The 23,705-nt window shown below is 42.5% G+C and overlaps 1 protein-coding gene across 3 annotated transcripts in view; it reads right to left on the bottom strand.

Annotated features, from left to right (window-relative positions):
- SGCG (sarcoglycan gamma) overlaps positions 1-14,787 on the bottom strand; it is a 33,650-nt gene extending 18,863 nt beyond the window's left edge. Inside the window, exons 1-2 of one of the 3 annotated variants that reach the window (XM_053304333.1) lie at positions 14,656-14,787; positions 3,007-3,201 (exon numbers count right to left, since the gene is read on the bottom strand). In XM_053304333.1, coding sequence (XP_053160308.1) covers positions 3,007-3,201 — 195 coding nt within the window. In that variant the 5' untranslated portion in view covers positions 14,656-14,787. Of the gene's footprint in view, positions 1-3,006; positions 3,205-5,014; positions 5,073-14,655 lie in introns of those variants that run through there. The other 2 variants (XM_053304334.1, XM_053304335.1) reach the window with 2 other exon arrangements.
- Between the last annotated feature and the right edge of the window lie 8,918 nt (positions 14,788-23,705).

Below are 23,705 nucleotides of genomic sequence, written 5' to 3'. Positions count from 1 at the left end.
TGCACCTACGTTCTGCATGGTCATGCAAATGGCCTCTGTGCATGTGCGGAGATCACTAAAATGGCCTCCACACATGCACAGAGGCCTGAACTGGGCAGCTGCTGGCCCTGGCTACTCTGGGGGAGGATGGGAGGGGAAGTGGGAGCTGCCCTGTCCCTACTGCCCTTCCCACAACCGCCAACACCGCTGATGACGGTACTTGAAAGTACTAACTGTCTCCCCTCCAGTTCCCCCTAGAGGTGGAGAAGCCCTCCTGTCCCTTTAGTGGTAAAGGGGAATCCTCACCGGATTTCCCTTTACCAGTAGAGCTCCAAACCAATTCAACCTCGAACCTGTCGAGCCAAGCCGGTTCGACATCGAGCCTGGCTCACATACTCCTAGCAGAAAGTTGACCAAGTACCTCTGAGGGAGCTTTTGGGGAAGCGACCATTACCTTATGTTTGCTAATCAGAACTAGCAGGGGTTCCAGCCTAAAAAAGAAAAGAAAAAGGTGGGGGGAGCATGCCCCGTGACTGGAAATTTTTTCAGGAGTGTGTGTGAAGAGAGGGGAATTAAAAAATCATGCAGGGCAAGGCAGGGCAGGATATTTCTCCTGATTTTTTTTTAAATGGAGCTTCTGGCTCAGAATAAAAGCAACCATTTATAAATGGAACAGTGCTTTGCATTACTATTTAGTTTTTTTTGGAAATGCAAAAGTTGCATTAGAACTGACAGAAGAGCCTTTGTTTAACAAATCTCAGTGTGTTTTACAGTTGGAGTCTATGCATTCTTATCTCAGGTCCCACTGATTTCCCAGCTAAGAATGCACAGGATTGCAATCTTAAGAGAATATCTTAAGGAGTCACAGTCTGTAGTCCGAAACAGTTGAAAGGAAATGTTGCTATATTTGGAATACAACATATTCTCTCTTCCCTTTTAAACAGAGATTTTTACTCGAACTTTTAATAGAACTTTTGGGACTATTCTGAGAACCCTAAATGAAGGGCCTTACATGCAAAATGTCTGGTTTCATCATGAATCCTGAATAAAAGGATTCAGAGTATAGCTTTTCCAAATCTTGCAAGCAGAGTTTCCATGTTCTGCCTGGAAAAACTGCCTCTGTCAAATATTATTTATTACATTTTTATACCGCCAAAGTTGTATGGTGTACATACATAGTCTAGTATAGATGTACATACTATAGATGTACCTCTCCAGATGACCTCAATAATTGGTGGGGTTTATATAGAAGAAGGTACTCTCTTATATATCTGGAGCCCAAGCTGTTTAAGCTCCAGATATCTACGAGATATCTGGCACTGAATAAACTATAGTCTATGAAAGCTCAAGTCACAAACAGTTGTTAAACTTAAGGCACCACAAGACTTGTGCTGTTTGAAAAAACATGTCTTTTGTCAAAAACATAAAAATTATATATGTCATTTTTCACTTTTGTCACCACCACCATGTTACTGGCCAAGATCCATCCCTTACACACATTTTGAGTTTTGCATAAGAAAATGTAAATGTTGTATAGTTTTTGAGCTTTTAGTAAAATGATTAAATATATTTGCAGGAGGAAAAACCCAGTAAAAAACATGAAACCACAGATCAGACATAAATATTTTTGTTCATTAACCTAGATAAAGCCTATGTTAACACGTGACTTCATTCAGTTTGATAAAACTGCTCTCTTTTGAAAATATATGTAATATTGTTGCACTTTCTTAATTGGATTGGATTTCACAGCTGTGGACCCTCAGGACTTTGAGAGGCTATTCCCATGATCAACTGAAATCAGGCTAGGGGAGCCTAGCCCGATTTCAGCTGATCGTGGGAGCCACCAGGCTTGAAGGTGAGACCGTTTGTCTCCCTGCATTTAACCTGCCAAACAACCCCTCCCCTTAAACTGTGTTTGCAGAGCAAGCGTGCCACAATTTTTGCGGAGTGCTCCGGGTTTTTTTTATCATGAGTAGCTGCGGTGTGGCTCCATGGCTACTCATGAGTAGACCCCCATGGGGAGGCGAAAAACTGCCTCTTGGCTCCGGGGGTCTCTCCAGTATGCTCTGCGTGCTCACTCAGGGCATACTGGAGCTTCCGGGGGCCGCGTGGCCCCCAAACTCCCCAGTCCCCGCCGGCTCTGTCACGGAGCCGGCAGTCGTGTGGGCAGGCGATCCGGCCGCCCAGGGCTCCCACCTCGCTCGTGTGTGGGGAGAGCGGGCTTAGCCAGCTCTTCCCGCAAACCCAGAAAAAGTGGGTCTCACTGATTGTGAGACCTGCCTCTGAGTTTGAAACCTACTCTGAGGAGAGCAGAAGCAGACCTAAGAAGGTAGCAAGCTTTTCTAAAAACAAGCTCCCCCCCCCCCCGCAACCAACCAACAAACAGGAGGAGGGGGAGATTTTGAGGGGCTGATACCTCTTTAGTCCCTTACACCAAGCATACACCCACAACTTCTGCCCATTGAGCAGATAGTCATAAATGCAACACTGTGTGCAATACACTGAGAAGCACTCCCTCCCCTGCTGGCTTTCTACCTTCATGACTGGTTTGGGTAGCTGTTTAGCCTATTTGGAGAGCTGGGCTGTTCTTATGTTCTTATGACTGTGCGTTAAGAGTATACTGGTGGGCAGATGATACATATGTGTTGGAAGTCTATTTGGTGCAAGTGTGCTGACGGGTAGGTGTTAGGGAACAAATCAATGCTTCGCTAGTGAGCCAAGCTGATATTTATGGATCCTTCTTCAAGGACTACATAATTATTTTAAAGGAGTGCAACCAAACTTAGAATGTAGGATAGTATTTTATAGGGTAAAAAGAACAGAAAGTATGGCAAGAATCAGATAAACTTAGGTGAGGAGACAGCAGATAAGGGGTACAATAGTGCATGGGGAAAAACATGATTAACAGCTCAATTCTATACATATTTACTTAGAAGTAAGTCCCATCAAATTCAATGAGGCTTACTCCCAGAAAGTGTGCATACAACTGCAGCCTAAGAAAAGAAGAAACATACTGGAGACACTTACTGGGGAAAACCACATCACTTTAAGAATCCAAATTGTCAGAGCAAGATCCACAACTATGATGATGATCAAGAGCAGAACAAACAGGTAAAGGCAACGCTTTCTCCAGCCATAAATGCCAACATTGTAGATATACTGAGGTTCTGGTCTATCTAAGTTAGTACCTGCTGTTGTTGTAGTATACTGTTCGCGTACCATCTGCTAAAGAAGAAACGTATTAGATTATACTGAACATTATATTTAAAACTGTTTGCTAAAGTACATAAAACTATACAGATTGTAAAAACACAACTGAAAAATCATTTTTCCTAGTTCATATTTTCTTTCAAACACACTGTCCCTTTAATTTTTGGTGTATGCTTTAACAATGCTATGGAACTCTCACATCTCAAAGATTTTCTGATTATCCTTAATCTGATCTTTATTGCTTGTTATAAAGAATGTTAACATCTATGCTAATATAATAAAACTAAGCTGTGGGTGGCTTCAGTTTGACCAGAGGACTGGCAGGTAGGTGAAGAAAAGGAAATTTAACCCTATCCTTCCCAGGATGTTTTTCACACTCAGCTTTTAGTTCACATTTAGTACCCAGAATGTTGGGGGGCAATATGCTAAATCATTGTAAACTGCTTAGAGAGCTTCCAGCTATAGAGCGGTATATAAATGTAAGTGCTATTGCTATTGCTATCTCCTCCAGTATGGATGGGGTGCGTTAACATATCAGCCAAATTTACCCCATAGTTCCTGAGAGCTACTGGGGAGCACTTTGGAGCACTACTGGGGAGCAATTTGGTTTTTTCATCGCATGTTTATTTTCATTGTAGCCCAATTTATAATGGGGGTTAAAAAATCCACTTCTTGCTTTGGTTTTGGGGGGCAACTTCGAACTTGCAGTGAAGCCTCGAAGTAAACCCACGGTCAAGCCTACTGTCTAGGAAAGCTCCTGGTGTTTGCTAAAAATCACCCCCTGAGCTGCTGCTTCTCAAGGGGGTGGGGCGGGATACAGGGACCTACATTTTACGCTATTGCATTGATAAATTTGTATTTTTCATTCAGACCCTTATATTCTGAAACAACACATTCTGAGATTAATGTATAAACCCAAGAAAGCAAAAGCTGTTTACTTTAACTCAGAGGAAAACTACCTTGATTCTACTTAAAGAAAAAGTCAAACCAGATAACCAGTACCATTAAAATAATGTAGTTACCGTCCACAGCAAGGTAAATTCAATGATTCCTACACATGAAAAAATATATATATAAAAAACTGCTGTCTCTTTTGAAAATACATGTAATATTGTTGCACTTTCCTAATGGGATTGGATTTCACAGCTGCGGACACCCATATTCATTCCCCCATAATACAGTTACAAATAAAAGAAGATGCATTTCATGAGCCTTCTTCCTAGTTTTCATATTTACTGCTCTAGTTTAGATCACTCTGTTCAGTGTATAGTTTTCAAAGCAACATTTGATTACATCCTTTCCGACAGCTGAATAATTGACTGCAATTTCCATGTCTCTTTACAAAACTATCCTGTTTCTGTAAGAAGCAAGTAGCTTTAACTGTTGATTACAAATCATTTGTCTTTGCTCTAACCTATGAGTAAGAAGATGACAGTTTAGGGCTTGCAACTAAATCAAGCATATGTCCAATTCTATACCACTTGAAATGCTAAAATCTTAGTATCATATGTATAGTCATTCTACTTTCATATTTTTTGTCAATCAATGTAATTTGTGAATTTGAGAGTTAAGTTTAATTCTGTACAGAGCTAAATATGGATATAACGTGTTTTTGCTCACCAAATGTTTTACATATTATTTGCCTATAATTATGCTAAAACAAAACACTCACACACCCTAGAAAGTTCTGCAAAAATTCCATATAAATAAATAGGAGCAATACAAAAGCACCATAGTGCTTTACTTTCACTTTCAAATGGAGAATCAGGAAAGCAAACAAAAGTATTCATTTGTAAAATATCTGTTCATATGGACACAGCCTTACATCTTATTCTTATCATTGTAGCACCATATGTACCCACTACAGCAGTAAGCAATTTGCAAAATGGTTCAGTAATTAGATTGCATCCTAAGCTAGGTGGCCAGATTTGGCTTTTAAAAAGCCAAATTCTGGCTTATGGGCCATTTGACCCACGAGTATACCCCTTAGGTTCTGGCAACTCTGAAATTGTTCTTCCATGCAGAGAAGGTACTTCCGTTCATGCCAAAGATGCTTTCCCCTTGCTTCTTCAGCCCCTATACCTCATGAAAATCAGCTCCTGAGGGCAGTGGGACCCCATGAAATAGCTTGGCATGTGACACAGGAGGCTGCAGAGGGAGGGGGTATCAAGTAAAATCATTTCCCTCTTGCATGAATGGAAGTGCCTTCATTTCTTTTGCAGAAGAAGTTGTTAGGATGCAACCCATAGTTACTTCAATTATGCAACAAATTTTATTTTTGGAATTTATTTTTACAGCCACACCTCTACACAGATCAACAAGTTAATGTCAGCTGATTGTCATGTGTAACCTGTACCTTAAAATATTTACGTCCATCATGAATTTTGCTTTATTTATTTTAACATATTTGTATACTGCCCAAAACTACATCTCTTAGTCATATCTTTCAAAGGCATATGCTTTCTTTGATTATATACAGCATGAATATTAGCTTTATTTGCCTTGGTTTCAAATTGAGAACCTGAACAATGAAAAATTAAAAAGGAGATTTCTAGTTTAGGATCTGCTAAGCTAGAAGACGGGAGAACTGACAAGCTTCTTTAATAAGAAAATAGTCAGGCAACATTGCTGGTTAATAATAGTCTCAGCAGCTGTTACACCATTCGAATTAACAACAGTAGACCTTCCCTTTACTATTTAAAGTGTGTTCTCATAAAGTATCAGCAATAGAGTACAAGGAAATGGGAGTTTAAATGAAACGTTCAAAGGCTTGAAAAGAAAAACTAATTCAGTTAGGTAGCTAATAAAGAAAAGGTAAGACAAAGTACTTTACACCGGTTCATTAGGAAGATTCTTGCTTTCATTATCTATTCATTATATTTTTCCATCTCGGTTCTTACTGATTTCTATTGGGCTAGCCAGATGCTGGTTTGACAGCAATATTCAGAACTGAAGAACTCTCTTTGGGCACTACAGATGGCTGTTGGGATACTCCCACTCCATCTGACTTAAGGGGTAGCCCAGTTCCCCACACTGTCTGTCAACAGCCTACTCAAGGCACAAATTCTCACCCAATCAGTAGGAATAGTTTTCTGGCCAAAATACAACATATGACTGGCACTGAGCCAGAAAACTGAGAAACGTTTCTGTATTCCCATCAACTTTCTTGAAGAGTCTAACTGGGAACTTGCCTCATGGAGATTTGGGGACAGGTCGGGCAGCTGTGACCTGAACCACCTGTAATTGTCCTCTCAGGGCTGCATTGCAATCGCCCTTGGGGAGACTGCTAGTCCCAAGAGTCACTGTACCTTTCCCTTGATTGCCCCAAGGAAGAACAGCGGCGGTTTTTAAAAGCAGTCTGCTGTCCTGTCATTGTGCTTTCCTCAGAAGGCCAAAGAAACCACTACTGCTCCCACTCATCACCACTACAGACCAATAAGCAAAGCATAGGGGAGAATGTGTTAATGAATAATGGGGAACTAGTGGGGAGGGCTTTTTGGGAGTGAACTGGGTCAAAATGGAGCAAAGTTCTCTGAAATTATAGCTCTCCTTTGAGGTGCATTTTATAAGCCTCCAAATTCTTTTTCAAGCCAGCATGTTGAGAACTTCGCTGACATCTCTATTCACAACAAAAGACAAAACTAACTAAGGGCAGACCAACAGCAACTGTTGTACAGACCAACAGTACAAGCTAACCATGCTCGTCTATACTGCTTTACTTCATCACACATTAAAGGAAGATAGCAGGCAAACTTCCCCACATTTACTGGAACTCCAGAATGTGTAGCTCAAGTACAGAAAGGAATGTTTTAGAGATTCATATACTTAGTAAATGTTCAGATTTCCTTTTACCTTTAGGAACATAGGGAGTTGCCATATACTGAGTCAGACCATTGTCTATCTAAGCTAGGTATTGTCTTCACAGACTGGCAGCAGCTTATCTAAGGTTGCAGGCAGGAATCTCTCTCAGCCCTATCTTGGAGAAGCCAGGGAGGGAACTTGGAACCTTCTGCTCTTCCCAGAGCACCTCTGTCCCCTGAGGGGAATATCTTACAGTGCTCACACTTCTAGTCTCCCATTCATATGCAACCAGGGTGGACTCTGCTTAGCTAAGGGGACAAGGGGCAGGGGACCTCTGCTAACTTGGCAAAGAGGCACCTTTTAATGTGGTGATTCTCTTTATTTAGCAGGGGGAGAGTAACTGGCCCTATTCACCCCCAGCACAGTACCTCCAGTGACTGTTGCTGGTGTCTATCTGATGTTTCTTTTTAGATTGTGAGCCCTTTGGGGCCTGGGATCCATCTTATTTATTTATCATTTCTCTGTAGTAATAATAATAATAAGAACAAGAAGAAGAAGTCATGCCTGCTACTGGGAATGTGCATGGTCCGGATCGGTCCAGACCGGCACCGAGGGGGGGTCTCCCTTTAAGGGCGGGGGGGTAGAACTTACCCCTCCCGCCGCTCTTCCTCCTCCGGCGCTGTCGTATTTAGCAAAGATTTTGGGGCGGCACGTTCCCCGCTGCCGCCACTGCCCCCATCGTCGTCAGTAAAGCCTTTCTAAGCGCTGCACGCATGCGTGCGCGGCGGCACGCGCACGCACGGCGGCAACAGGCGCGTGCATGCGTGCAGCTCTTAGAAAGGCTTTACTGACGACGATGGGGGCAGGGGCGGCAGCGGGGAACGCTGCCGCCCCAAAATCTTCGCTAAATACGACAGCGCCAGAGGGGGAAGAGCGGCGGGAGGGGTAAGTTCTACCCCCCCGCCCTTAAAGGGAGACCCCCCCCTCGGTGCCGGACTGCCAGCCTCTAACATGGCCTCCGGACCGGTCCGTGCACATCCCTACCTGCTACCACAAGACCAGCTCTCCTCTCCTCTTTGCATGTGCTGCTGTGGAGTATAGGGCTAGTTTAGACCTAAGCCAAATAAGCTGCATGCTGTACCACAGGGATCACATGGCAGATGAAAGTGCTTTTAAGGCTCAGAAGTTAAAGATGTAGGTCAAGCATTTGTGCAATCAACGGACATTACAACTACATTGTTATTTGTGGCATTGCTCACAAACCACTTCATTCAATCCAGACTGACCAAAAAATCAGTGTGGGTTGAATATCATATGAATGTTTGTATGAATTGTCCACAAAACAATTACACCAACACACCAACACAGAGTCCTCCACATTAATTTCAAGTAATATTTCTGAGCTTTAACTTCGTTAGCCATTCAACTGCATAACCGTGGGTGTCAAACACTGCAAAACATCTCAAACAGTGGTAGTGGTTAGAAGAGTAGAGACAGACTAGGCACTCAGGTCCAGTACAATCAACAGCAATACAACTTTTCCTAGATTATGTCACTTCAGAATGCAGGTGAGCAGCTGTGTGTTTGAATGATCCATCATGGAAAAATACTCCCTATACATAAAAAACTTCGACGTAAGAAAGCTAGGTTCAGACCCACCTTCTTTCTAGCACTCTAGTTTCTACATAAAGGAATTTTTTTTCCTTGATGGAAGCATTTGAACACTCAATTCTCTCGACTACAGCAAATGGTATAATTCAGGGAAAACGTTGTTTTACAGCTGCTTCCCTTGTAAACATGAAGTAGTCTTAAGTTGGTTTAACTAATACTTTATTCAGAAACCACTCCCTTTTACCCTGCTTTCCCTCCCTTAACTTTCTGACTCCACCCTCCACACTCTCTACAGGATCCCCTGGGCAGAGGCACTCTTACCCTTGGACTTCTGGGTGGAAGTCCAGGGCCTCCACACCCCCTTGGGGTGCCTTTAGTCTGTCCCACGTGGTGTTGTAACCCTGCCACCGGCCCAAGCTGCTCTGGGTGGCTAGGTGTGACCGTTACCTGCGCCAGGCAGCCAAGCATGACCTCTGCATATTAAGGTGCACACCCGAACTGAATGGGTCCAACATGGAATAAATGAGGGAATTCTCACGATCTCCAAAAAGCGGGCTAAGGGAGCCTAGCCCACTTTTTGGAAGTCGTGTGCTGCCACGGGAGCCATGAGGCTCCTGTCAGCTAACCCACCTAATTCCCCCTCCCCTTAGCCGAGGTTAATGGAGCGAGCGTTAACCTGATCGTGTATTGCTTCCTGATCATGTATTGCTGCGGCATGGCTCCGCTCCACGGCAACACGAGGAGACCCCCGGCGGGAGGCTGAAACCAGCCTCCTGGCCCTGGGGGTCTCTCCAGTATGCCCTGTGTGCTCATGCGGGGCATCCTGGAACTTCCAGGGGCCACACAGCCCCTGATCCCCGCAGCCCCCACCGGTTCCGCGACGGAGCCGGCAGTCGACTCCATGGGCGATCATCTGCAGGAAGAGCAGGCTAAGTCCACTCTCCCTGCAAACCCCCTAAAGGCGAGTCTCACTGATTGTGAGACTTGCCTCAGTGACTGCAGTCTAAAAAGACAAGGTTTTGTCACTGCTGGTAACAATGAGCTGGGAGGGCAGCAAAGAAACTGCAATTGTATCTTCTGGTCTTTCTTCCCTCCATGCCTTTGCTGGCTCTCTCTTGCATGCTGCTTGCTCTGTCTCCAGCCCCTCTGGTCTGGTCACTTGTCCAGTTTGCCCATTTGCCCAAAACATGCTGCTGAAACTCCTTTCTCTCAAGAGAACTTCAGCAGCTTGCTTTAGATACAACCTTTTGCTTTTGGACACAACCAGACAATTAACTGAAATTAATTACCATGTGAACAGAAGGATAAAGAAAAGATGTTATATGTGTGCATGTATAAGTATTTTTATTTCTTCTCTTCTCTATATTATTGAGTTCATTATTGGCCATATTATTCATTATTTCTGTGACAGTGTATTAATATTGTCTCATAATGTTTCACTATATAGGAGCTTCATTTCTACCTTTATCTATGTTCTTCTTCACAAAAAAAGGTTGCATGTGATTATTAAATACCTCTCACAAATAAATATATTATTGGAGCAGGCTATTCTCTGTTTAAGCAAGATAAAATGTTCAAGACTGTTTTAATTATTTGCAAGTCAGCAAGACAAACATTACTAAAAATAAAGAGTTGGTATGAAAGTAAACTTTATTAGCTCTTTAGGTTTCCAATATTTTTTCAAGACACAAGGTCTTGCTATGGACCTACAAAGCCTGAGCCTATTTAAGAGCCACTATCGCCTTCTGCAGATAACTATGCAATGAATTAATGCATGGAGTGGGAGAAGCAGATTCATACCGACTGGCCCTGCTCCATGTGTTCAAACAACCTTCTATACAAAGCTGACACACATCCAACAAACAAAAATGCACGATACAGATCCTGCATACGAAGCCAATATATGTACAACTTGTATGTACATTCTGTACGCAATGTGTGCAGAAGAGCCAGTCATGCATGGGATGGAGCCAGGCAGATGCAAATGCATTTCTCCCCGTCACACATTGATCTGCTTTGAATAGCCATCTGCATAAGGCTTAGATCTCTCATGTTCCACAGTATCTTCTAAAAATGTAGAAGTAGTCTTCTTAACCCCATCCTTCTGCTCACAGTGGCACTTAAAAGGGGATTATCAGTAGCAGGGTAATGATGGAACCTTTTAGAGGTCCACCAGACCTCAATGATACACATTTTCAAAATGCAGCACCCAGTTGCCAGTGCCAGACACATAACTGGTGTCTGCGGAAGCTATTTTCAGGAGAAGTCTTCAAAAGAGCCAAATTATTCCCCCACCAAAAAGCCCACATTCAGCACATATGCCATGTTGCCATAACTCAGAACAAACTGTCAAACAGATTATTGGAGCTGCCAACACTGGCAATGTCAATAATCTGTTTAGGCATAGAAAACACATGACAGTCACTTCTTCCAACAACAGAACAGATCACTACTATAAAAAATGATGGCGCCAACCATCTGTTATGTGGGGAAGGGGGAATCTATCATCTTTTGATAGAGGCAATGAGCTTTTAAAACCAATGCACAATTGTGTAGAAGAAGGAAAGAAGAGAGAGACTGTTTATAATCTATTCCCAAGCTCAGTCATACTGAATGCAAACCATCATGAATGGAAGCTTGCATGGGAGTGGTCAGGTCAGGAAAGACCTTCTGCCCTTTTATAAAATGCATTTATTCATTTATTATACTAGAGTGCCATCTTTCTTTAAAAAATAGCCTCATGGCAGCTAGAATATAACATAGAGAGGTGGACCTCATTATTTGCAGGGGTTCTCTTCTCACCTATAGGCATGAATACACAAACCATGAATAACAAAACCCCAAGTCAATGGGAATTGGGGGGTTAGGCTCCTTGAGCTTTAAAAGGTCAAAAAGAATAGAAATAAAGGGAATAATGTATAGTCCCTTGCTCTCCAGGCCTCCAGCTCTCCAGACAGCCCCCACAACCTGCAAATCCTCCAAACATCTGAGATTTTTTCCAAAAATTATTGAGATTTTTTAAAAGAGTCCCCAAATGGTTCCATGCTGCAAAATGGTGGCTGGAAAGGGCATCAGAAGTCATTTTCTGCCACTCAGGAACTGCAGATAGGCAAATCTTGCCTGTTTTTTTTAAACCAAGGATTTAAAAACTGGGTCCCAATGACCCAATGGCAGATATGCGAAGCTGTGGGTGTTGGGATGGCGAATAATGAGGGCCACCTGTACTAACATATACTTCATCAGTATATAACATATTCAAACAATGAAACATGGCAATATAATAATACAGAATAATGTTACAAAAATGTAACATTTTAATTAAAAAAATAAATTTAATTGAAATTAAAACTCCATAAAGCACCATACAACAAACACAGAAGGCCATACAGCAAGTTATGCTAGTCTCCAGAGCAAGCCTGAATAGATGTTTTTACCTAGCTAAAGACAGCTAGGAGGGAGGCAAGGGAATGGATCTCCCTAGTTAAGGAATTCCATGGCCTGGAGGCAACTACAGAGAAGGCCCTGTCCTGTGTGCATCACAAATGAGCATCCAGAAGTGTCCACACAAAGAGCAGAGTCCTTCCAGCGGATTGTGGGAAAGGTAGAATTAGGAGTAGGCAGTCTTTAATATATTTGGGTTTCATTTAGAGCTTTAAGGGCAATGACCAGCACCTTGAATTAGACTAGATACCAACTGGCAGAGCCAGTGCAGTTATTTTAAAATAGGAGTAATATGATCACTTTGGGCAGCCCCCGAAAGCAGCCTGGCCACTATATTCTGCACTAACTGAAGCTTCCAAATACTCTTCAAGGGCAGCCCCACACAGCAGCTGGCTCACAGCCAAAGCAATGCAAAGGCATTCCTGGCTGCTGCTGCTGCCATCCATCTTCAGGTGACCATCCAAGAGCAGCATCAGGTCAAGGAGAACTCCCAGACTGTATACTTGCTCCTTCAGAGGGTAACCGCATCCAGAACAGGCTGACCGCCGCCCCCTACCATTGACCCAAGCAGTGTGAGAGTCAAACAGATCAAGATCTGCTGGGCTTGCTCAGTCTATCTCTGCCTTACAACTATTCACATATGCACATGTTTAATTGAAAGACAGAAAACGTGTGTAAATCTGGGGTTCAGGTGGAGGAGTGGAAGAGCAAACGGACAGTCTCCTTTGTCTCTTTACCCTGCCTCTCTTTCTCTTCCACTTCTTCACAGGCCTCCAATTCTATCCTTCATTAGTGTATAATAATTATTCTTCAAACACAGAATTCGGGCATTCAGGTATCTACAGTATAACAGAGTATGGCATCATTCTTTTCAGAGGTGGCTAAATATTTGCCATTCTAAGCATTTTGTTAGCAGAAGCTGCTCACTGCTGCTTGAATGGGAAGAGTTTTGTCCCTTTAACTGATTTTGCACCATGAAAAACTAAGGAATGGTTTTAGTTGATTTTGTTTGAACACTAAGGACTTCCAAGTTAAACATTTGGCTCCAATGAGTTTCCACGTAACGCCAAACCACAGGTCCAATGGACCCGAGGTTCCGCACCCCCACCTCCACCTGCTTCTCAGACATAATGCTCCAGAAGCTTTCTGCAGTCAGTGAGACTGCAGAGAGATGGGAAAGCTGGCGGTGCAGACTTCCTTCTTTCCTGAAGGACAGCCTGCACAGCCAATAAGAGCCAGAGCAAGGGAGGAGATTCCTCCCTTAACTCCGGTTTTAGAGCAGTGAAACTGTTTCCCAGCATTTGCATGTAACACTGGTAAAGGAAAACTGGAGGCAGAGTAATGGAAACTTAGAGCAAATCAAAGGTGATCAAACACCGTTTGGAGAGGGAAACCACAGGTCCTTTAAAAACAAACACTGCAATTGCCCAGTTCGTATGTTCAGGTTTGAGAACCAGAGGTGAAGGGACCTCTGGTTTCCTATTATGTGTGAACTGTGCCTATGCATGTTGCTGGGATTCAGAGACAGTATCTTCTCATAATTAAGGGCATACAATATACAGCAGCTTTGGTAAAGAACATATCCTTCGCAAAATAAGGAACAATTCTGAAGACCATGAATCTGAGTTTTTAAAAGCAATGTTTGGCTAGGTCAAATTAAATGGATTTTAATTATCATAATGACATTATGTCATTTTAGGAACTACTGGTTTTACTTTTTGCTCTTTTATTTCTATTTAATCTGTGTATTGTTTTATTGTTGTGGCTTCTATCATAAGCCACCACATGGATACTAGAAATAGATGGGTGGGGCATATATAAATAAATAAAGTGCCAAATCCATTAGCACAAAAACTCAGTTAATCAGTAGTAGTTTCTCAAGTGGTGCTAGGAACCCCTTTTAGACTGGAATGCCCCACTTGTGAATATCGTTATCGTAGTACAGACAAGCAGAAGAATGCAATATTTAACAGCAAATGTGCATTCTAGGTCAATGTAGTATTCCTCTTTCTGTTTACACATATGGGAAAGGCAAAAATAGATATGCCATTTGTGGAACCTGTCTAGTTTTGTGAAACTCCAATGTGGCTGATATGTAATATCATATAGAATATAATAAATAAGGCTTTATGTATAACATAATTGAAAAGACAAGATTTTTATACCCATGCCAATATGACAAATGCAAGCAAAAATCAACTATTAAGAACAATTATATCTAGAAATATCTATATCTAACTATATATTGTTTTCAATAAAAGGTTACCCATGCAATCATAGCATATGGGGGCGGGGGGAGGACAGAAAAACTGAAAGGCAAAGGAGCCAGTATTTTCTAGTGAGCCAGAGACATTTAATATTGTGTAAATCAGACTGTCCCAGAGAGAACAGAGTGCATAAGGTGTTTTTAAAATTCTAATATTACTCATTCTTTTTCAGTGCCATGCAATGAGGCACTCTAGTTTGCTTAGCTTAAGCTTTAACCATGATCATACAGTTATTAATCTATAATTATAAAAATATTATAGCATTGTCACAAATATTTAAAAAGCTAGTAATGTAAAATACGAATTGTTACAATTAAATATTTATACATCAAAGTAAAAGTCTTACCGTGAGGTGGTTTTTTTTTAAAAGGAGGTCTTTCTAAAACAGCACAAATTGCTGAACTATGATCAGGCTCATAGGCTTCTTTCTGCCTTATAGAATGGCTTTCTCCACTTGTATCTGGAGTGGAAGATATTTAAGGCGTGGCTGAACTTGTTTACACATTTGGCCACATCTCACATTCCACTGCCTTGCATTGGCAACACAGACTGGGCTAATTTTAATCTATGACCAACTAGCTAGTGCTATACTAATGCTTTAAGAGGGCAAACATAATTCTTAACTTTTTTGTTCTGGGGAATTTACACTTAAAAATATTATTATTATTATTATTATTTTTGGCCTGTCCTACCCTTGAAGGTTCAGGGCATATAAAACATAGGCGATGGCGGGGGTGGAGGGTGGATCAGAACACTCAACTATTTGCTACTAAAAATGATCTTGTTTATTTTTTTCAGAAAGAAAAAACTTTCTTACATTAAAAAAGCTCAGGTTTTGTTGTACTCTTAGAGCATGAGGATTCCGAAGCTGGGGAATGGCCACTGAAGGCAGAACTCAATACTAGGCAGGAGGTAGAACTACACATTACGTTTGACATAAGGCTTCTGTTGAATACAGGAATCCTATAATGGGCTCCTCTCTCTCCCTGTAATATGTAGGATTATTTATCCCATGTTGTGATATTCTGCATTTACCTACTCCTGCTCCACATCACTGGTTGTTGCGGACAGAGAAATACAAAATATAAGAGTATTGTAACAGGGATAAATGATCCTTCACATTATGGTGGAAAGGACAATAATTCAACAGGCGGTGCAATTTTTAGCACCAGCCCTGAAAAACCCAGGGGCAGCCCATGCATGTGGTGAGGTGAGATGGTCACCTCAAGGGGCAGCCTGGAGCAATTCAACCATCACTGTTACAACACTTCCCTCTCCACACAAACTCTGCCTTCTTGGTGAGCAGCATGATGAGGGTGACATGCCGGGGAGGGGACATCTGGCCTGCTTTCGGAAATTGTATGTGTGTTGAGCTGTGTTCTTTTGAATACCTGAATAGGGCTCACGTGGTCATCCTAACTGAACAATAAACTCATACATACTTTTCATTAACAATACCTGTAGTAGCTTTTTAAATTATAACCCTCTAATGTTAAAGGCCTGTGTGAAATGCTAGATACTGCAAGCATGATCATACCTAACAATTACATTTTTATGTACTGCATCAAATTTTATGCTTCCTTTGCTGGAACTACAAACTTATACTGCAGCAGGGATTGGGCTTCTTTCTGACATCCAGCAGCTACAAATGAAAAAGCAACATATGCATGAATAAATATGGGATTATGAGACATTCCTTTCCTTTCTCACACTCATGGCTATTAATCCTTCATCAGCTTCTGTTTAGAATATACCATCCACAAATTAGTCTTCTCACAGAATAGCAAGTCATCAGGGCCACACGATTAAGATGTAAAAGTTATGTAAAACATGAATTATACTCAAAAGGCTTATACTATACTTACATTTTATAAAAGGCTGACATCCAGATGAACATATGCTAGCTCAATAGACAAAGCTGTGCACACACAAGGCAGCAGAACTGTGTGGATGCTCAAAGTTGTGCAGGCCTTTGTATCTTGTTGCACTTGTGCAAATATTGTGCTTGCACAACAAGGACAGAAGAACATCTAGGAACATAGGAAAGTGGCTTATACCAAGTCAGACTTTTGAGCCATCTGGCTCCACATTGTTTGCACTGACTGTGGGTCTCCAAGGCTAGAGGCAGAAGTCTCTCCCAGCCCTATCTGGAGATGCCACGAAGTGAACCTAAGACCTTCTGCATGCATGCTGATGCTCTACCACTGAGCTATGGCCGCATCTCCTAAGGGGAATTATCTTACAGCGCTTGCATGTAATCTCTCATCCAAATGCAAATCAAGGTGGGCCTTGCTTAGCAAAGGGGGCAATTCATATTTGCTACCACAAGACAGCCATTCTAGCCAGTACAGTTGAGAGAAGATATGCACACTTAAGCTTGTGGAGCTGGATAAAATAGTGGTCCAGTTAGCGGTCTATTTAGTATGCCTCTAAATACCAGTTGCAGGGAAGCAACAGCAAGGGAGAGGGCGCACCCTCACCTCTTGCCTGTGGGCTTCTCAGAGGCATCTGGTGGGCCACTGGCCACATTCGCACATAACACAAAACTGCAGTTAAACGGGGCAGAGGTTGGAATTTGTATTTGTCCGATAGCATGAAACTGTAGTTTCACAGCAAAAGCAACCTGGGGTTTCCATCACCAAACTCCAATTTGAACCTTCAGTTAGTGAGTTTCACCACCCCAGTCTTAGGTTTTGTAATGGCAGCATTGCATCCGAACATGAACACTGCCATAACCGTGGATTCATGCTGTTTCTGGAACCGTAGTCATAGAGTGGGTGGCCCAGACCCACCAGGGATTGCGCCCGCTCCATGCCTGAGGTGCTTCTCATTGGCTGTCTTTCTGAGCACCTGGCCCATCCCGTCTGCGATCTATTCAAGCTGTTGCCCGATAACAGGGACACCACCACGTCCCAGCCCAAGCTTGTCAAATGAGGAAGTCACATGGGGCATGCCCTTTTCCCACTCTGTCCCTTGTTCCAGCCTACTGGCAATAAGGAGAGAAAGGGGATGGATGGCAAGATGGGCACTATGTGCTTTGATCTCAGAAGTTGAAGTGATATAGATGTATGCTCACAAGAACATGCAGTCACAGTGGCAACATAAACAGGGGCTACCCATTTGATTGCTAGGACAGTAACATAGGGCAGGGCAGCGATATCTAGGGTTGGGTTTAAAAGGAAGCCACACCCAAGAATTCTTGAATGGCTCAGGTCTATTTTGTGTACAAAGCTGTTGGGGAAGGAGGGCCCAGCCCCTTCCCCTTGGGTTATCACATGTGGTCCCTAGGCTTTCTCTTGAGAAGAGCTGTGCAGCAGAAGCAGTACTCCCTCCAGTGAAAGTAGAGATTCCTTATTTATTTATTTGATTGATTGATTGATTTCTATACTGCCCTTCCAAAAATGGCTCAGGGCGGTTTACACAGAGAAATAATAAATAAATAAGATGGATCCTTGTCCCCAAAGGGCTCACAATCTAAAAAGAAACATACGATAGACACCATCAATAGTCACTGGAGGTACTGTGCTGGGGAAGGGTAGGGCCATCATATATGATGAGGATGAATGCTGCTCCTGAGCAGACCTCTCTCTCATGAGAGTGGAAGGTCATGGGGATATCCCTTCACTACTCATGAGAAGAATTGTTTGCGGGGACAGGGTGGGGTTGGGCAGAATCACTAATAATGTATGACAAAATCCCTTCCACCACGGACTACGAGAGAGAGAGAGAGAGAGAGAGAGAGAGAGAGAGAGAGAGAGAGAGAGAGAGTTAGGCCATGGAGACATGCATGTGGTCCAGACGGCAAATGCTGCCCAGCCTGGGGATAGGTACCCCGGCAACACTTATCCCTATCTTAATGACTGCCACAATGAAGCAGTCAACGCAGGCCCTCTGCCAGCCCATCCGCCCATTTAAACATGTCCATCTTTATTTTTGTCCAGAATGGTGACCCCACTCTCCTGGGGTCACAGATAACCGGGGCTCCCCTCTCCCATGATTCCCCGAGGCAGCAGATCTGCATATACCACAATGCCAGTCTGAATCCAGGAAATATGAATGAGAATTATGATCTATCTGCCCATGCAGACCAAAGGCTTTTGAGCCTAAGATCATCCCCAGTAGACGGGCCCTCTCGTGAGATGGCTTAGCCCAAGGCAGCAAGCCAACATGGGGCAGGAGTGTGGTTTAGTCTCCATAGACTGCTTTGGCGACATGAGTCACTGCTTTGCCAGCATGAGTCATCGCAGTAGCATCCTTGGGCAGAGCAGACCAGACCCCAGGATCCTTTGCCCTCCATCATATATATATATCCCCTCCTAGGAAACCATCATGTTCCCTACCCAGAGTAACAGAAAAATAGTGCCACTCAGCATCCCACCGGTGCCAGAAATTGCACTTTTGCAAGACAGTTTTGCTGTGGGAGTCTTATGAGGGCAGGAGTGCAATCACTATCAGATGAAGGGCTTGCATGGCATTTAAAGGGATTTAAATGCCCTTTCCCTGCCAAGGGTGGGAGGTCCATTACAAAAAGGCATGATTGCACTCAGCAGACTTGAAGATTGCGGCCAATGGCTGATGTCCTGCAGACGTACTGACATCTTGCCCACAGTCTGCAGATGTAAGCGCTATGTAGCTTGCTGGATGCAGACTCGGTAGACCAAGAAGAGGGAGGGGCTCCCCTGCCCTGAAAACTGAGGTTTCTGGGCTGTGGTTGGAGGAATATCTGTGATGCGATTCACAGTTTGAAAAATTAATGACGGGTTTGGCAATTTTGTTTACCTGTTACGTGTGTGTCATTCTGTGTAACAGGATGCTGGACAAGATAGGCCTTGGGTCTGATCCAGTAGGGCTGTTCTTATGTTCTAATTCATTTATTCATTCAGTATACTGCCTGATATGTACATCTCTAGGCAGTGTGCAAAATTTAAAATATTTAAAAGTCACAGATTAAAATACATGAGACAATTTAAAAAAGCATAAAACAGTTATTAAAACAGATTATTAAAATTAATTCTAATTAAAAGCCTGCAAGAACAAATGACACTTGAGGGTCTTCCTGAAAACAAACAGAGAAGTAGATGGTCTTATTTCAGCAGGGAGCATATTCCAAAGCTCCAGGGCAGCCACAGAGAGAGCCCAGTCCCAGGTCGCCACCAAACGAGCTGGTGGCAACCATAATCAGACCTCTCCAGAAGATCATAACAGGCAGCAGGGTTTATGACAAAGGAGGTGCACTCTTAAATACCCTGGACACAAGCTGTTAAGGGCTCTATAGGTAATAACCAGCACTTTGTAGTTCATCTGGAAACATATTGGCAGTGAGTGCAGTTCTTTTAAAACTGGTGTTATGTGATCCCTTTGTGTTGTCCCAGAGACCTGTCTGGCTGCCACATTCTGTACCAATTGAGGTTTCCGGACTACATACAAAGGCAGTCCCACGTAGAGTGTATTACAGTAGTCAAGCTCGGAGATCACCAGCATATGTATCACTGTTTTAAGGTCATTTACCTCTAGAAATTGGCAGCTGACATATCAGCCGAAGCTGATAAAAAGCGCTCCTGAACACTGCTCATCCTGAGAAACCAGGGAGAGCTTTGGGATCAGGATCACTCCTAAGCTACATACCTGATCTTTCAGGGGGAGTGTAACCCCCTCCAAAACAGGCAGACCTAAACCATCTCTCAGGTCCTGGCCACCCACAGTCAGTACCTCCATCTTATTTGGATTCAGCCTCAGTTTGTTATCCCTCATCCAGCCCCTTACCACAATGCAGGCAGAAAAGAACAGCTTCTTTGCTGCCCACACTACCAGAGCATAGATCTTCAAATGTGCTCTGTGTTGTGCCTGATCAGACTCATGCTGAATCTTCCTCCACTTGTGCTCTAGTTGGCTGCCTTGCCGCTTCAGCTCCTGTAGTTCATCCAAATACCATGGGGCTGTCTTTAAAGCAGGTCGCAGAGGATGCTTAGGAGCGATTGTGTCTTATAATGCTGAATGATATAGTGTAACCACTCATGGAAAACATTCTCTGGGACATATGCAAGGCTGCAGTACAACCTTGTGCAACCTGTTGAAGAACATGTTATGCAACTTGTCAACATCTTCTGCTAACGCAAAGACTAGTTTAGAACAGACATTCTTTCCTTTGTGCAACATCCTTGCACTAGGGCAACAGCATTGCACTAGCACATCAGCATTGTGCTAACACAGCCTTAGTCTGGAATGACAGCTCTCGATTTTGAAAAATTAGCTAGTGCAGCATGTTTGCACAAGTGCATTAGTCTACATGTCAGCTAGTGTAAATGACATGTGTTATTAACATATGCAATAGAATTTTTTGATTATGTATGATCTATGTATGCATTTCAGCAGTTTATGGTGGGAAACTGCGGGCAGGGAAGCAAGGTAGTAGTAATCTCTGCCCATAGCAGAGATAAAATCTCTACAGAAAAAAAGAGCAGTGGGATGATTTTGCTTCCCAAAACTTTGTTTCCCAAAATTATAGCAGATGAGGGTTGTACATGTCTCTCATGCCAGCACAGAATGCCCCCAGCACAAAGGGCAGCATGCAGAACTTAGGACTTGCCTACTGCGCACAAAAACAATTGTGAGGGTAAGTAGAATTGTGTTGCAGGGACTCACACTCTTTAACACAACAAGCAGTGTTACCCTAAGAAGGTAGGAAGATGAACAATGTTACCTTAAAAGGGTTGATAGAAAAAACAATTATTTCCCCCATATTCAACTTTTACCTAAATGGTTGGAAATACTAGAAACAGCGAGAAAGCTATTTTAAAATACACTTATTTTTCACCTTATGACTAATTTCTACAACATTTGATCAAAATAAATGTAGTAGAAATGAAATTTTAAGATAATTCAAGTGCAGCAGCAATAAAGTCTCAATTGTTTGAATTAATTAAATTAAACCCAATTTAATGCTTATTCTTTGTGAGCCACAGTGACCTCTACTGGATTGGACATTTGAATCACCTCATTTTTAAAAATATTTTTAAAATATTTTTCTACACTAGCATAGTTTTGTACATTTACCCAACATTTTAAAAAAATCTACTGAAGTAATTGTTATTTTCTAAGATTCAGAGATGGGATATGTCAAATTGCCTAAATACTTCCATTTGAAGGAAATCTGAGAAAGTAGTAATACTATGAAAAAGAAGGAAGCATTGAATTTGCATTTATGCAGCACAGCACAAATGATACCAAACTGACATTTTAAATCCTGCCCAGATACTGTAATAATGATTAAGAGGAGGAATTGCAGAAAAAATAGATCTTCATTCAGGCATGAAATAGTGCAAGAAACACTGGTAAGAATTTCACTTATTAAATCAATCTTCAATTGCAAAATCAGATACAAAATAATGTCTCTGAGAGAAGGGCTGCTTGGAGTATTTTGGTTCTCTCATTGTTACATATAATGAGACTAGAACGATTCATAGATTCAGATGCTTCTTCATACACTCCACTGCATGTTAAGGTGATCCACATTTATTTGAGGTTCAATATATCATCACACTGGCTTTAAAGTACTTTTTCCTTCTAAAAAGAGGCAAAAACATTACATTACTGTATGGTAGTATTGTAGAGAAACGTAGGCAGGATGCTGGCTATTAGGGAACACAATATGAAGGCTGACATTCTGAGTGCACTTGTGCAACAAATTTGCACTTGCACAAGATGGTTGTAAGCTGCATGAAGTTGTTTTTGCTCCATTATGTTGAGTCATCCACTAGCGAAAGAGGTTCTCTAGGACGTATACAAAGATGGGGCAGCAAGTGCTGTGGAACAGTCATTGTGGTTTGGCCTCAGCTGTTAGGAATTAAGTTGTTAATCAACCAGAGAGTGATCATTTCCCCCTGCTTCTGAATATTAGTTGGGAAGGCCTTGTTAGGTTAGACTGCAGACAAGACCTTTGCAGGAATGATGGACCTATACTCCAGCGAGTGAGATGGTCTCCTTTCCTGTTTAACCAAGTAAGCTTGTTCCTAAATTCTCAGGATGCCATCTCTCTGCGAGATGCCCTAGTTGGGAAAGGATTACAGATTTCCTCTCCAGCTATCTTAGATCTTTATGATAGCCTAATTAGCCTCCTTTCACCCATGCTCACCAACTCCTGTCCACCAGCTAGTCAGCGCCATAAAACCCCCTCCCGCCCATGGTTTGATTCTGAGTGTCGCGCCACCAAGAGGGCCCTCATTCAGGCCTTTAAATCCCATGCTGAAGGTGCCTCTGCATTCAGCTCGCAGGATTTACTTAATCTGAGGCATCAATATAAGAAATTGTTGAAATCTAAGAAATTTCAATTTACTAAAGAAAAATGGTCTGAACTAATTGATGCGGCTAAATCAAGGAATCAAACAAGGTTCTGGCGACTGATCTCTTCTCCTCACGTGAGAGCTCCCTCCTCGCCGACCTTTATTGTTCCCGCGGAATCATGGGAGCGTCATTTCCACAAACTCTACAGTCAAACTGATCCCACAGAAGCTAAGTTAGAATTAAATAGCTCTGACCTTTCCTATTGGAACCCAGTTACATGTTCAGAAATTGAGGCCCTTGTCAAACAAACTAAACCCGGTAAAGCTCCCGGGATCGACCGCATCATTATTGAGATTATACGCACTAACTTAGAATGGTGGGCCCCTGTTCTTGCGTCATTATTCTCATTTATCGATAACACTGCGAAAGTTCCTCAGGATTGGGGGATTGATTTAATTATCCCTATTTATTAAAAAGGAAGCAGACAAGATCCTGCAAATTACCGCCCAATTAGCCTCTTGAGCATTATTTCTAAATTATATGCGAAACATCTCCTGACAAAACTGGCTGACTGGATTGATGCCTATAACATCCTGGCTCCTGAACAAGCCGGATTTTGCGAAGGCCGATCGACCATTGAGCAGGCTTTTATACTCCAACACCTGGCTGAGAAATATACTTGCAAACCTGGCTCTGCCCTCTATGCAGCATTTATTGACTTAAAATCTGCTTTTGACTCCATCTCTAGGGCCCGCCTTTGGGCTAAGTTGAGGGATTTATCCATAGATAAGCGTCTCCTATTATTAATTTATAAGCTACATGAAAATACATCCCTAAGAGTTCGTTGTAGTGCACGGGGTCACTTATCTGCTGAAATCCCCACACATAGAGGAGTCAGACAAGGGTGTATTTTAGCCCCTATTTTGTTTAACATCTATATTAACTCCATTGTAACTCATATGAATGCTCCTTCTATTCATCCGCCCAAACTGGCTCATAAACATATATCAATTTTGCTGTATGCCGATGACATGGTTCTCCTTTCACTGACTCCAGTCGGCCTAAGGCGGGCACTTGCATCACTTAGCTTTTTTTGTGCAGAGGAGGCCATTGAGG

Source organism: Hemicordylus capensis, chromosome 3 (assembly GCF_027244095.1).
Source record: "Hemicordylus capensis ecotype Gifberg chromosome 3, rHemCap1.1.pri, whole genome shotgun sequence".
Lineage (NCBI taxonomy): Eukaryota > Metazoa > Chordata > Lepidosauria > Squamata > Cordylidae > Hemicordylus > Hemicordylus capensis.
The sequence above is the reverse complement of the archived record's forward strand: the minus strand, read 5'-3'. Positions and strand labels throughout refer to the sequence as shown.